The 14888-nt window shown below is 41.4% G+C and overlaps 1 protein-coding gene across 14 annotated transcripts in view; it reads left to right on the forward strand.

Annotated features, from left to right (window-relative positions):
- RBFOX1 (RNA binding fox-1 homolog 1) overlaps positions 1–14888 on the forward strand; it is a 2130504-nt gene that overhangs the window by 548695 nt on the left and 1566921 nt on the right. For 13 of the 14 annotated variants that reach the window (XM_037813986.1, XM_037813985.1, XM_037813992.1 and 10 more), the window contains exon 3: positions 1213–1308. In XM_037813986.1, the coding sequence (XP_037669914.1) occupies positions 1213–1308 (96 nt within the window). The remainder of the gene's footprint in view (positions 1–1212; positions 1309–14888) is intronic. The other variant, XM_037813984.1, reaches the window with a different exon arrangement.

Consider the following 14888-nt stretch of genomic DNA (forward strand, 5'->3'; position numbering starts at 1 on the left):
CTGACCTCCGTCACGCCTTGGACTTTTCTCCAGGGCTCACCCCTGAATTCACGGCTCAGCGAGCCTCAGGTCACAGCCTAATGGACTCTCTTGGCCGAGGGCAGTCTGAAGGCTGGCCTCACATTTAGGAGGCTAATGATGTGTGAAAGCTACCCTGTGGGGAGCAAGTATTGCCTGAGCCACATCCAGGGCTAATGACTTGGGAGAGAGTTGGCCTGATCCCTTGGGGGTGAGCGTCGGAGCAGTGTGAGAGCCCAGCCAGTGAAAGCGGCAAGACTGGCCAGCTAACTCAGGAAGCCATGCGTTGGATTCACAGTTGCAGGCTGGTATTGGTCTGGTAGGAAACTATGACTGAGGTTGGCCAAGTCAACAACAGGTGTAAAATGGAAAGTTGCAGGAAAGAACGTTCCCTGAGTTTCCAGAAAGATCTCACCTGCCTCAAGATAAGAGACCCCTTCTAGTTTGGGATGAACATTTGTAGACAGTGTCTGAAGGCAATCCTGAGACAGTGCAGGCCAGTGGGCAGGAGGGTGAATGTCCATCAGACTTCGTCTTGGGTGGGGGGAGGCGAGTTTAATTTCCTCCACTTGGCAACTTTCTGATTTCAAAAAAGTTGCTTAACTTTTTAAAGCCCCAATATTCTGTGAAATGGGTAGAATAAAGGTTGGTCTGGGGATTAAATGAGATAAGATATGTAAAGCAGTTGGCACGGTGCCTGGCACTGCTGTGTATTTCAAAATATTATGAGGCATTTTTGCAAGCAAAAGGCTTGCTGTTGCCACAGTTGTCGCTGCTTCCCAGTGCTTCTCATAACTCTGTCTTGAAACTTGAAGAAAAAAACCCTCAAAAATGTCTTCAATGCCTTTGGTTTTTCAATGTTCATTTAATCATTATCAGTGCACGGACTTTGCACACAGCCCTCCCCCTATTTTTCTGGCAAGATTGTTATAATGTGTTGAAAATATTAATTATCCTCTTCACCTTATAAACAGGACTGGAAAAACAAGCCTTGTTGCTGTGTTTGGTAGAAGAAAAAGTGGCTGTGTGTGTGTTTGTGTGTGTGTTTGTGTGTTTGTGTGTGTGTTGCACCCATTGTCCCCTCAGGTCATAAAAAATTATTGATGCCAATTCCTTTCAAAAAAACAATTAATCCAATTACCTTCTTGTTGAATCAATACTAATGTCTTTTTTTTTTTTCCCTTTAATTTGCAGGTTTCAGCAAGCCTGGCTGCCAGCAAAGCTGAGGTAGGAAGTGTGGTTTCACTCTTTTCCTTTGGAGGACATTTTGAAGTGGTTTTCTTTTGTGAGGTAGTGAGATGGGCATTCTCTCTGTGATTCTGCTATGTGCGATCTCCTCGTGGTTCAGACGGTGTGTTGTCGATCGGGTGGTTTCCATGGTGCTGCCTTGTGAGCTGACCAGGTCACCAGCTGCTCTTCACGAAGTGTGCTCTGAATGGCTTAGGTGAAGATGGGTGGTGGTTGCAAAGCTGGATCTCCTGCTTGCTTATGCTGTGGTGACTTCAAGTGCTGTCTCTTTTTATACACATTATGATTCTAGCTCCGTGGAGAGAAGTCCTTGCTTTGGCAGTAAGACCCTCTTCTCTCTTTCTCTCTCTCTCTCTGATGTTTTCCTGTTCCTTCTCTTCTTTTTCTTTCCCTGCTTATCCTCTGGGGCATGCAGGGCACTGAGGCTGATGCTGACGACTTAGGTAAAGAATAAAAATGAAATTGGTCATATGGCATCAGCAAGGTGACCATCTATTGGGAATTGTACATGATACAATTTAAAGGGCACCTCAAAAATATACCCAGTGCCAGGGAGCCAGTAACTCCCACTCGAGTCACCATGTGGGTTGAGCAGAACATCAAGTCTCCCTTCCCTCATGTATTCAATGGGTATTTTATACCTACATTTGTTCCATCACGTGTTTGATAAGGGGGTAAAATGAAAAATATGGTGTGAAAGTAGGTTCTGCCAGAGGTCTACAAAACGTAAGGGGTAGCCATTGTGAAAGAGTAGAAACTTCAGTTCAGATGTCTACATCCCTGGGTATAAAAGCTTGGCGTGCAAATGATGTACAGGAACTATGATGCATTAGCGGTGTAAATAAATTATTAAATTAGATGCTTAGTGAGGCAAGTATTTTGGAAGCAGATCTGCAGGAGGGGAAGGGGGCAGGAAGCAGGAGGTTAGAGTTGAAGTCAGGAGCCACTAGTATCACTTACTTCCCAATGATCTCGTAACCAATTACTTGAGCTAGTTATTTATCCTAGCCAAGTTTACTTTCTTCTTCTGAAGCATGGGGATAGCAATATACATCACATGAGGTTGTTGAGAAGATGAAAATGGGGATGGCGGTGTTTACCTTTGTGGGTCGCTTTCCCAATGTTAAGTTTCCATTTATTCAGCCCTTGTTTTGCACAGTTTGCTGTGGAAATGCTTTTCATGCATCCTGTCATAAAGTTCTTCTGATGTAGGGGCTATTATAAACCCCATTTTACTGAAAAATAAACTGAGTCTTAGAAAGGTTCAGTAGCTTTCCCAAGGCCAGTCAACTAATAAGTGGTAGAGCTGGGATTCATATCCATGTCTGACTGTTAACTACCAAACTGTGTAAACCATCCAGAGCAGGGTTTGGTGCCTGGTGGGTGTTCAGTCAATGTTAGCCCTTAAGGACTGACTGCAGCCTAGGTCATTCCTGGATATGTTTCTTCCCTCTGTGATCAGCACCTTGGACAGATGCCTCAATCCTGTGAACTTCATCTTCCTTCATTGCCCCAGGAGCGCTCAATTTCTGCCACTTGTGGCAATTTAAAACAGACAGTTGAACAGCAATAAAACACCTTTACATATATTTCCCCTTTTCTGTTTCACAGCAATCGCATATGGCAGAACATTCGTTATCATGAGATTCAAAAAATAATAGACATTTGGAAGACTGAAGTACTTTAAACATTGGTTTAATAATGTTTCTAATTACTAATGCCTCGATAATTCCACTCCTAGTTAAGTGCCAAAGAAAAAGGGGAGCTATCTCCACCAAAAAGACACGTACAAGAATGTTTCTAGAAGTTTTAGTCCTAATAGCCAAAAACTGAAAACAAGCCAAATGCCCATTAAAAAAATAATAGATAAGTAAATTTCATTATATGCGTGCAATGGAATACAACACAGCAATCAAAAATAACTATCTACAGATAAATGAAACATCCTGTCTGAATCTCAAAGACATAAAATTGAGTGAAAAGAGTCATAACAAAAGAATATATCCTGTATGAATCTATTAACATAAATATAAAACCAGACAACACTCATCTCTGCTGCTAAAATAACAATAGTGGATATCTCTGGGAGGTGTTGACTGGGAAGGGACACGAAAAAATCTACTGGAGTGTTAGGAATGTTCAACATCTTAATCTGGGTGTAGTTATACAGATAACCATATGTAAAAATTATTAGACTCTACATTTCAGATGTATGCACTTTATTGTATATAGGTTTTACACAATAAAAATGAATCTGCTTGGCAAAAAAAAAAAAAAAAGGAAAAAAGAAAACAAGTGCAAGAAGTATAAACCATAGTAATGAAAAAGTCAAGATCAGTGTGGGGACAAGTAGAATGGAAGATATAACCCAAACGCATTCATTCCTTCATTCTTTCATACATTCATTTATTTTGACCCCAGACTCTCATTTCCCAGATGGAACACAATTTTAAAAATCTTTTTCTTCCTACTAATCATTGTTTCTGAGGCTAAAGTATAATTGCTGCAGCCAGGTCATATTTTTTTGCACTACTGCAGGGAAGTAACCTTTTATTAATTGAATTTCTAATGGTAATTTATCAAAGCAAGTGATCACCGTTATTTAATGCATGATCCATATTTATGGCATATTCTGTTAGGTAAATAAAAGTGGCTCTGGGAAAGTGCTTCAGTGTGGCCCTTTTCCTTCTCAAATGACTTCCTTTTTTCCCCTAAGTATAGACAAACAGTTGTAATTTAGGTAGAACAAACCCCACCTGTGGAGGAGACATTGGTTAAAGGGAAACAGAATTACAAACCCCAGAATCAGAGACCATGAATGGCTTTGCCAGTTCCCTTTCTCTCTGCAGATTGACAGTGGATATGTGAATAATGCTTGCTAAATCTGGACTTTGAAAACATGACAGCCAGCTGTTTGTGCCAATAATTTTTCATGGCATATGCCACCCCTACCCTCACCACACACAGTTTTAATAAGATGGCTATTGAGAAATGTTAAAGCTCTGCAGAGGAAAGAGCTTTATCTCCTGACCAAATTTTGCCCAGCAATGTTTATGACAGCTGAAGAATTTATCTTAAATTCCCTCTGCTAGTCACAAAGCACATGGCCCTTTGTCCCCAAGCAGCCTGTAAGAACCAAACTAAGATGTCACATACATAATATAACAGATAAATGGCCCAATTTCCACATCCACATGATGAATGGAATGCAAGTTCAGCACACACATATTTGCACATTAATTGGCACTGCATGGTTCCATTTTGTTCCTAAGTTGCTACTGTATGTCTTGTGGACTCCTTCCCCTTCAGAATCATTAAGCCTGTTATATTGCACAAATGCATACACATTTTCTCCCTATTTATCATCATGCAGCTTGCCCTGCTGAGACAGAACCAAGTTACCTGGGTGCAGCCATTGGATTGCAAATGCCTACATCTGATTCTCTCCACCACCAACTGCATATTAACACAAGGATCTGAGACGTAGCCCCACGTTGGCTATGCTGACAGCCAGACAAAGGAGGTGGCAGGCAAGGCTGCTTGGAAAAAGAAAATCCTTTCTTCTCAGTTACCAGCTGGCTTCTTGCCTCACCTTAATGATTTCCTGGTGATAGTTTATTGACAATATAAACCCAGTGGAGGGCCTCAGTTTTGGCAAATTCGTCTACTTTTACTTCATGACAAAGCAATCAGACTGAGAGTGATTGATATTGCAGTTTTGCTATCACAAAGAATTGCAATGATAAACTATGTGGGTGGCAAAACCCAATGGCCTTGGGGAAGCATAGGTGGAATCTCACTCCTACCAACCCTTTTGTCCTTACAGAAGGAAACTTTATCCTAGGCCAAGGAATCATTTGTTTTTTCTGTCTCCACTCTGATTCTCAGAAAAGCAAATCCAAAGCTGCAAAGCCCACTAAGAGTACTCTGGGCCATTTGAAGAGCTGAGTACATTTGAGAAGGGGTAGATCTTTTTTTTTTTTTTTTTCTGTGAACAAAAACTCAATCCTGGTCATTCGAAGTCATTTGAGAAGCCAATACATTCTGCAAGAGACCCCTGAACTGTTGCTCCAGGAGGGTTACAGTGGAAAGAACTTGAGCTTTGGAGTCCAATAGACAGAGGTATGAATCTTGGGTCCACACCTTTCAAGTTCCGTGACCATGAGAAAGTCACTTAACTGGTAAGCAAGTTCCTTATCTGTGAGATGGGGATAAGGACACCCACCCTACCAGGTTGGTTTGAACTTTCAATGAGATGGTATGTACACAGTGCCTGAGACAGTAGCGGGCACAAGGCAGGTGTTCAACAACCTTTTTTTGCTTCCTCACATGACCCACTTCCCCTTTGATATTGGGTGAAGTAAAAATAATAAATAAATAAATAACCCAATTACAAATTTGAAACCTGTGGCTTTGAAACCTTTCTGTGGTAAATTTGCATCGTGGCTGAATCAGACTCTAGATGGGCACAGGTTTACATATTTGGCTTAATTCAAGTTGGAGTTAATGACCCTCTTCTCTCCACCCAAGGATAAAATACACTTTAAGATCAGTGGTTGTTTTCCAATGAGCCTGCACTCTTGGCCTTGGCTAATATTGCCAATCACACATGGTTAGTCTTCTTTGTCCTTGAAGCCAGCTCAAAAGAATATTTAAAGAGCCCTAAAAATCACCGGGCTTAATTCAAGGACCCACAATTCTCAGTTGGATATATGGTTGATGTTTTTTTTAAATTGTTGGACATTTAATTAGCAACTATTATGTTCTAGGCACAATAGTAGTCACCAGATACAAAAACAGCTTTGACACAGTCATATCCTCAAAGAGCTTATGGTCAGATATGGGAGTAGGTGGATTATGTCACAAATGCTGTAGTGTCAGTCAGTTCATGAGGACAAAATTCTCATAAGAGCAAAGCCCTCTCCATAAGCCCCTCCATGCTGAGTGAGTCTTGGATCTGGGTTAAAACCGAAGTGAACCCAGATAGGAATGAGATATCTATAGAGACTTCCCAGAGGAAGTAATATGCAGACTGGGACCATGAAAGTTGAGTCAGTTATCATCAAGTAAAGAGTCCAGAGCGTTAAAAAAAGAACAGATGGGAAAGAGCTGGCATGTTTAGGGAATTAACATTTAAAGGGGTTTGGGGAGCAGTGACGCAGAATGGAAGTGATTGCAGTGAACATAGAGAAACTGAGGGCGAGAGTCCACATAGAAACCAAAGGAGAGTTACAAGAAAGGGGAGGATATTGAATGGTTCAGTGGGATCAACGGGAATGAGGACTGGGTGGGGAGCACTGAGTTTAGCAAGTGTATTAGTCCGGGTTCTCCAGGGAAACAGAACTGACAGGAGATTAGATATATATGTAAATATTATGAGATTTATTATAGGAATTAGCTTACGTGACCATGGGGATTGGCAAGTCTGAATTCCTTAGGGCAAGGCACAAGCTGAGAACTCCAATGAAGTTTTTGATTAATTCCCCAGGAGAAGTTGGCTGGCTGCAGTAGAGACAGAAATTCTTCTTTCTGACTGCTGAAACAATCAGTTCTCCCTTTAAGGCCTTCAACTGATTGGATGAGACTTCTCATTGCTGAAGGCAATCTTCTTTGTTGATTGTAGATGCAATCAACCATAGATGCAATCAACTGACTAATGATCTAAATCCATGAAATACCCTCATAGTAGCCATCAGGCCAGTGTTTGCTTGTCAAACACCAGGACACCCTCACCCAGCCAGGCTGACCCATGAACTTCACCATCACAGCAAGTCTACACTCAATAATACCCTCAATGGCACCCCTTTCAATGTAGGTGGTGAAAGCAGAAGTTGAATGCAGGTGGCTTCAGGAGTAAATTGAAGAGAGGACCTAAGAGCCACAATAACAATCAGCCTTTCAAGGAGGCCAGTGGTTAAGGCAAGGGAACAATGGACCTCTGGCTTGAAGGAAATACAGGATTTTGGAAGGGATTATGGAAAGGGCAGAGACTTGGGTATGCCTCAGGCTTGGATAATGGGCCTCAGAGGATATGAGGGTGGGGATCAGAGCCCAGACAGGGTTTAATCCTTGCAAGGTGATGGGGCTTTGCTCACCATTGTATCAACAGATCCTAGCACCATATCAAAAATCCATTGAGAAAAGAGGATGGATTGTAAAGGTGGACAAATTTGAAGGAGAAGGAAGAGAAAGTGAAGGAGGTTATGTCTGGCAACCTTCATTTTCCTCATGAGTAGCAAAGGGAAATGTAAGTGCTGAGAAAAAGGGGTACAGAGGTAGAATAAGGGGTTTGAGGGGAAAAATGAGAGAGTCATCGGCGAGAGGGTGATTAACAGGTGACGTCTGTCCAGCAAACTGACATCAAGAGACATCCAGGGAAGGGAGAGGAACAAGAGCCGAACAATAGCAACAACAGCTACAGAAGTAATAATAATCGTGGCCATCGTGCCCCACATGTGTACTGAGTACCAGCGCTGATCTCATTGTCACAACAGTCCCTGAAATGAGTGCCCCTCTACATTTACAGAAGAGGAAACTGAGAGGTGACACAGATGGACCAAGCTTACTAAGGATTAAACAGCAGGGCTCATGTTTGATCCAGGGCTGTCTGATGGCGACACCTGGCCTCTTTCCACCAGTAACAACAAGGTGGTCCTGACCCCAGCCCTGCTGCGCTCACATCCCAGGCCCATCATATCCTAGCCCCAACCCTTACTAGCAGTGAAACTTAGTAATTGCTTAACCTTTGAGTGCCTCGTTTGCATCCTCCAAAGAACGAGGATAAAGAATGAACCTTACAGCCTTTTGAGAAAGTGAACTGGCATGACATAAGTTATGGTAGGCAGTTATCATGGTACCTGGTGCATAAAAAGCTCTTAATCTTCATATATGCTCCTCTTTGGAGTTGTTATTTTTGTTATTATCGCTGCTACCTCATTCTAAACCACAATGAGAAATAGCAGAGGCGTCAACTAGAACCAATTCATAGCCTCTAATCCAAGTGGAAGCATCAGTCCTAGTCTTCCAGAAGCATTTTACTCCATGTAAATTAATTAAGGATCTTGGAGAAAAAAGCAGGGACTTTTAAGATTTCTTTTTCCACTTCTTCCATCAGACAAAAGATTGTTATTGCAAAGTTTTGAGAACCATCTAGAAGGATCCTGCCATTTGTACATTGTGATGGGGTTAATATATAAAAGTAATATTAATTTACAAAGTTAAGTCTTATTTCTCATCTGACTACATGCCAGGCACACTACATATCATTTTATATACCTTATCTTATTTAATTTCATCCTCATGATAACCCTATGAAGTTAGTACTATTATTTTTCCTGTTTTACAGATGAGAAAACTGAGGGTCAAAGTGGTAAATTAGAGTCAGAGAGATCATGTGAGGGGTATCAGAAATTACATCCAGGTCTGTCAGACTCTGAATTCATCTGGGGTGTCCAGGAGGTGAAGCCAGGTGTCACTTACCTTCTCTCAGAGGCAAAGGATTGGTCTCCCAACCTGGAGGAGAAAAATCCAATCACTCTTAAGTTATCTTCTATTCCAATGTTTCCCGTCACAGCTCAACCAGACTCATTGACACTCTGTTTTAAGCTTTTGTGAGTGCTCTGTGATCACAAAACCCGTTCCCAGACCATAAATTATTTCCTACAGTTTTGACACAATTTATTTCCATAGCATTATACATTCCAACCTTCTGACTATTTAAGATCAAAAGATGTGCTCCCGGGCTCATATTTCACTCTAGCTCTCAGGCTCCGCGCACCAAATTAGACTGAACAGAAGAGGCTCCAGCTTGTCATAGTCTGTAACATTGCTTAATTCCAAAGATTAGCATGTTTTGTCAATGGCAAAAGGAGAAATGAACTCATCCATGGAGGAAGGGCTTTTGAAGAGATGGCACTGACAGGAAGCATTGGGATGTACAGAATCAGTCTAAGGGGTGCAGAGTTAAATTGGTTGCTTTCCACCAGGCCAAGGGCAAAGGTTTATAAAAAGGCAGAGAAGGATGTGGCCCGAGTAGGATACTGTGGGCCCCCTGGGAGAATAATGGAAATATTCTAGTCAGGAGGAAGGAAAAAGTGTTGTGGCTGATATCTAGGCTGGACTGAAAGGTTCAGGAACCAAGAAAACTATGTATTTTTTAGCAGATGGGCCTCTTTGGGGGAACATGTGTGGATTTAACAAATTTAAAGAATATCTACTATTTGATAGCCACTCCTTTAGGCCCTAGTGATTTAAAATGTGTCTTATTAGACACATTTTCTGCTCTCAAGGAGCCTGTGATCTAGTAAAATACACAGATGGGTGAGTAGATACTTTTAGCTCAGTGCTAATGTAGACGTGTGCAAAGGAGAGAGTCAACACTGAGAAGTGGTGATGAAGCAAGTCTTCCTTTCCCATTCATCCATGTGTCTTTGCTGAAGACCCAGGAGGAGGCATTGGGGGCCATATACCCAGATGCCACACTCCATGGCATATTTTCATAATCTGGAAGCAAGTTTGTTAAGATTGCTTTGGATTGACTGTGTATGTGGGTGAGGGGTGGAAGAGGAGAGGAGAACTGGGAAGTCAGCTGGACACGTGGGTTGGCACCTGACAACGAAGAGCACTGAAGGTGACTCCCCGTGAGGGTGATGGTGATATGATGATGGTGATGATGATGGTGTTGGAGGTGATGGTGGCAGTGATAAGGGTGATGATGATGATGGTGATGATGATGATGACAGTGGTGGTGACAGAGAAGCAGCCAACATTTATTGAATGTCTACTGTAAGCCAAGCATTGTAGATGAATTACCTCTTTTTATTCTTTCTAATAAACTTGGAAGCCTGAGTATTAATATAACCTCCATTTAACGTATGAGGAAACCAAGGCTAATGAGAGTTTATGAGATCCATCCAAGGTCACATGGCTAGTAGGCAAAGTTAGGATTTGATTCTAGACATGGCCTAGAATTCTGAACTAGTGGCCCAGCTATGATGGGAGAAGCAGGCTTGAAAAACCCGTTGGGTTAACATCTCCATTTGCTCAGCACAAACCTCTCATGACAAATGATGTTAACATACTTCAGAGAAACTTCATGCCTGTGCCTGATTCTCGGCACTAATATAGCTTGACTAGGGGCTGCTATCCCACTTATCTCACCAGAATGACAATTAGGGGGAAAAAAAGAGAGTTATTGCTATTCCGGCTTCCTCTATTGAGCTATGAATAAATGATGATAGCTGTGGAATAGTGTGGTGTTTAGATCTATTCTGGTAAATTAAAAAAATAAAAATTGAATAAAGTGGTAACCACGCAGGCATTTAAATAAGAGGAGTGGAACAAAATTAGTAAACTCTTTTAGTGTCTTCCTGGCCTTGTCATTCTAATGTAATTGGCTTGCAAAAATATTAATTAATACTTAAACATCTGACATGTTTTGCATGTTGATTTGAAATGTGTTAATTATGTTTCATTCTTTGCCCTGGTACCATCCTCAGCAGCGACATAGCCAGGAATTCTTGTCCTGTGCTCCCTCTCCCTCCTTACAGATTGGCAGCCAAGTAGATACTGAGAGCTCCTTGCAATGATCAGAACTACTGGTGCCTTTGGAGAAGAGAGAATTTAGCAGTTTCAGGTCATGTGAGCACTGACTACAAATGTAGTGTCTCAAGAAGGCTTCCTGAGTTCCAATGAGTAAATGCTAGGTGGGGTCAGCAGGGTTTTCAGATGGAAAGCAGGAGCTGGAGTGACTGCCGAACCTCTCTTCTTGGAGTGCATGCTCTCTTTGGAATAGATTTAGCCCAGACTTTGCATATAGGTTGTATGTGTGAGGAAAGTGCTGAATTCTAGGAGTGCCTCATGGCAAATCTAGTTATTGTCATTGTTAGGGGTGTTGTGGTTTTCTTATATAGTCAGTGTATTAGTCAAGAGAGGCTAGGCTCTGCCAAAGTAACAAGTTAACCCTTTTGGGATTAACCAACAGAGTTTTGTATCTCACCCAGGCTACATGTCTTATGAGAGCTGGGTGATTCCCCAGGGTATCCCCTCTGCTTAAAGTGATGTAGAAATTCAGGCTGCATCTACCACTTGGTGCCAATGTATTGACACGCACTTCTGCCATCAGTGCGGCAGGGGAAAAAGAGAATGGAGACTCTCTCTTGGGCTTTTCATTGCCTCAACATGGATGTGATGCAAATCACTTCCACTCACAGTCCACCTGCTAGAATTGTCCCATGTCACCCACTACAAGGGGGCTTGGAAATGTGGAGGGGCACATGGAATTCTGTGAGAAGCCTTTCTCAATGTGATAATGATGACGGCAATGATGATGATGATGATGATGATGATGAAGATGTTGATGACGATGATGATCATCATCATCTTCGTCGTCATCATCTCAACTGCTGTACCACACTGAACTCCTGCAGTGGGGTTCCTTTCTCTTCTGCACTTTGCACAGTGTGTCTCATTTCACCATCATTCTTTCTATGGCATGAGGAGAAAATGGAGGCTGAGATGGGTGAAACAGTGCATCCACCATCACACAGTAAGGGAAGAGCCAGGATTTGACCCCATATCTGATACCAGCACCTCCATGGGTCTTTGCCTCCCAAGGTTATTGGTGACTTTCCTTTCCTAGCCTGCTGGGAGGAGGTATTGGGAGCAGCACATGAAGAAGCAGTGGATGAGGGTCTGTTAAGTCATCAAGGGATGCTATGATGGATACCCCAAGTTTGTGTAGAATCTGTTCTTTTTAGCAGGTTTGCATTCCATATCACACTTGACTCATAAAAATCCTGTGGAGTTTGGGGGAAGAATATTATTAGCCCCAATTTATAGATGCAGTGGCAGAGGTCCCAGAGAGGTTAAGAGATGTGCTGTACAGCAGCATTCACGATTGTAATGAATGGAGGTAGCCTAAGGGTACATTGACAGGTGAACAGAAGGGCAAACTGTGGTGTATACACACAACGGAATACTGAATGGCTGCAAGAAGGAATGAAGTCATGAGGCATGCAACTAGGTGAATGAACCTTGAGGACGATGTTGCGTGAAATAAGCCAGAAATGAAAGGACAAATATTGTAAGGCCTCACTAATATAAACTTACCATAATGAGCAAATGCTGAGAATTGAATTTGCGAGCATAGGTATCAGGGGATAGAACATCAGAGAATGGGCAATCAACAATGTAGGAGTGCAGAGTGTTCAGTGAGGCTTTTTGTAAAGGTTCCTAGATTATAAGCTCTTACAGCAGTCATATCTATTCCTGAGTTTTGACTGATTTAAGAGATGTTTATTTGGTACAAAATTTATATTCTTTGTAGAATGCTTTCTAATATAACCTGTATGGTCAGTTTATTTAAACAACATGGTTGCTTGGAATCCAAAATGGGGAATGAAATCTTGTTATTCTGTACAGGTTAATTTGATACCTCGATGCACCCCAGAGTACTTTGGGCAGAAAATAATGACGTATTTGCAAAGTCCCCTTGAGGGACCGGGGAAAAATGTGGAAATATTAAACTTCCTCACCTGGGGAATTCCGGATATTTCTGCAAACATTAGGGACTCCCAATTTAATAAGGCAAGCCCTTGATCTTGGGCTTGCCCTTATGAAACTTACTCCTGTAAAGGAGAGGCTAAACAACTCTGCAAATAAAATCACTGCCTCCCCCCTGTGTGGGACATGATTCCCAGGGGTATAAGTCTCCCTGGCAACATGGGACATGACTCCCAGGGATGAGGCTGGTCCTGGCATCACGGGATTGAGAATGCTGCTGGACCAAAAGGAGGAAAAGAAATGAAACAAAATGAAGTTTCAATGGCTGAGAGATCTCAAATAGAGTCAAGACGTCAATCTGGAGGTTATTCTTATGTATTATATAGATATTCCTTTTTAGTTTCTAGTGCATTATAATAGCTAGAAGGAAATACCTGAATCTGTTGAATGGTAATCCAGTAGACTTGATTCTTAATGATAATTGTATAACTATATAGCTTTTATCATGTGACCATGTGATAGTGAAAACCTGGTGACTGACACTCCCTTTAATCAGTGCATGGGCATATGAGTAATAAAATAATGACAAAAATATATAAATAATAGAGGGGGATAAAGGGTGTGAGATGGTTTGGGTGTTCTTTTTCACATCTTTATTTCTCTTTTACTTTTTAAATAAGTTTTTCTTTATTTTGGAGAAATGAAAATGTTCTAAAATTGATTGTGGAGATGAATACACAACTATATGATACTGTGAGCCATTGATTGTATACTTTGGATGGATTATATGGTATATGTATATATCTCAATAAAATTGCATTTAAGGAAAAGAGACATACCATAGAGCACCTGGGTAATCACCAATCAGTGTGTAGATTTCCAAGGTCACCTCTTTGTGTGACTGAGGTTCCCCAAGACCCTAAACTAAGGGTCCTTAACCTTTGCTGTTCTGTGGGCCCCTTTGACCTCTGGTGAGAACCATGGACCTCTTTGCAGAATTACATTTTGAAATATATAAAATACTTAGGATTATAAAGGAAACAATTTATATTGAAATGCATTTATCAAAATAATAAAAGTGTGAACTAGTAAAATTTTGCTTTCTTTATTAGCATATTAAATAGCAAGCAAGTCTAATAATTCCATCACTTTGAAGTGGTGATAAACATAATGACTATTTTGAGATATCCGTGACAATAATAATGTAATGTGAAAATAATCTCTGATTTCTATTGGTGACAAAGTCACAGGAACTGTTAATAACTATTGTGATTTGTTGCCTACTTTTTTAATTAAAGGCAATTCTAAACTTCAGTTAGAGGCTAGTGGAAATAGAGGTTTTATTTTTCCTATCCAAGTTCATGACTCCTCTGAGTTCTCTCTCTGGACCTCATGAGGGTCTTGGGTCCCCAGTTCACACCCTGTGTGTCTGGGACCCTGGATTTCCTCTTGATTCCAGTTGGGTCACAGCTTAGAGCTGAATGGGTCCAAGGTCATATTATGGAAAAGGGTAGAGTTGGCCTTTGGCGCGTTCAACCACTTTGTCTCTACCACCTTAGCAGCAGCCTCCATTCCCGGCTCCTCGTCCTGACCCTCAGATCCTTCTTTTCCCCCAGAAAATATGTGGCATTTAATAGTTAACAGGGGTTATTAAAGGCTAATTTTTTTTTAGGACTGGGTACCATGTTAAGTCTTTATGCCCATTAGCTCACTTACTCCTGAATTTATACCTGCTTTACAGAAAGTAATAACTATAGTTAACATTTATGAATACTTACAGTGCACCAGGCACTGTTCTAAGCACATTGTATATTCTGAAATAGCAACAACAGCAGTAAAAGCTGCAGCTAAGACTTATTTATGTTCCAGGCTTATTAAGTTTAAAGCATTTTGCATACTTAATAACAATCATTCCCCATCACTATGAGGTGGGTGTTAGTTATCCCATTTGCAGATGAGGAAACAGGTGCAGAGAGTCTAAGTAACTTGCCCAAAGTCACATGACTATAAAACCAAGCATTCTGCTTCCACAGACCATGAGGTTCACCTCCATGCCATGCTGCCTTCCTTTCAACTTTGTTAATTATTACTCATAACAACTGCAGGGGTGGGTGCTATTT

This window comes from Choloepus didactylus, chromosome 21 (assembly GCF_015220235.1).
Source record: "Choloepus didactylus isolate mChoDid1 chromosome 21, mChoDid1.pri, whole genome shotgun sequence".
Lineage (NCBI taxonomy): Eukaryota > Metazoa > Chordata > Mammalia > Pilosa > Megalonychidae > Choloepus > Choloepus didactylus.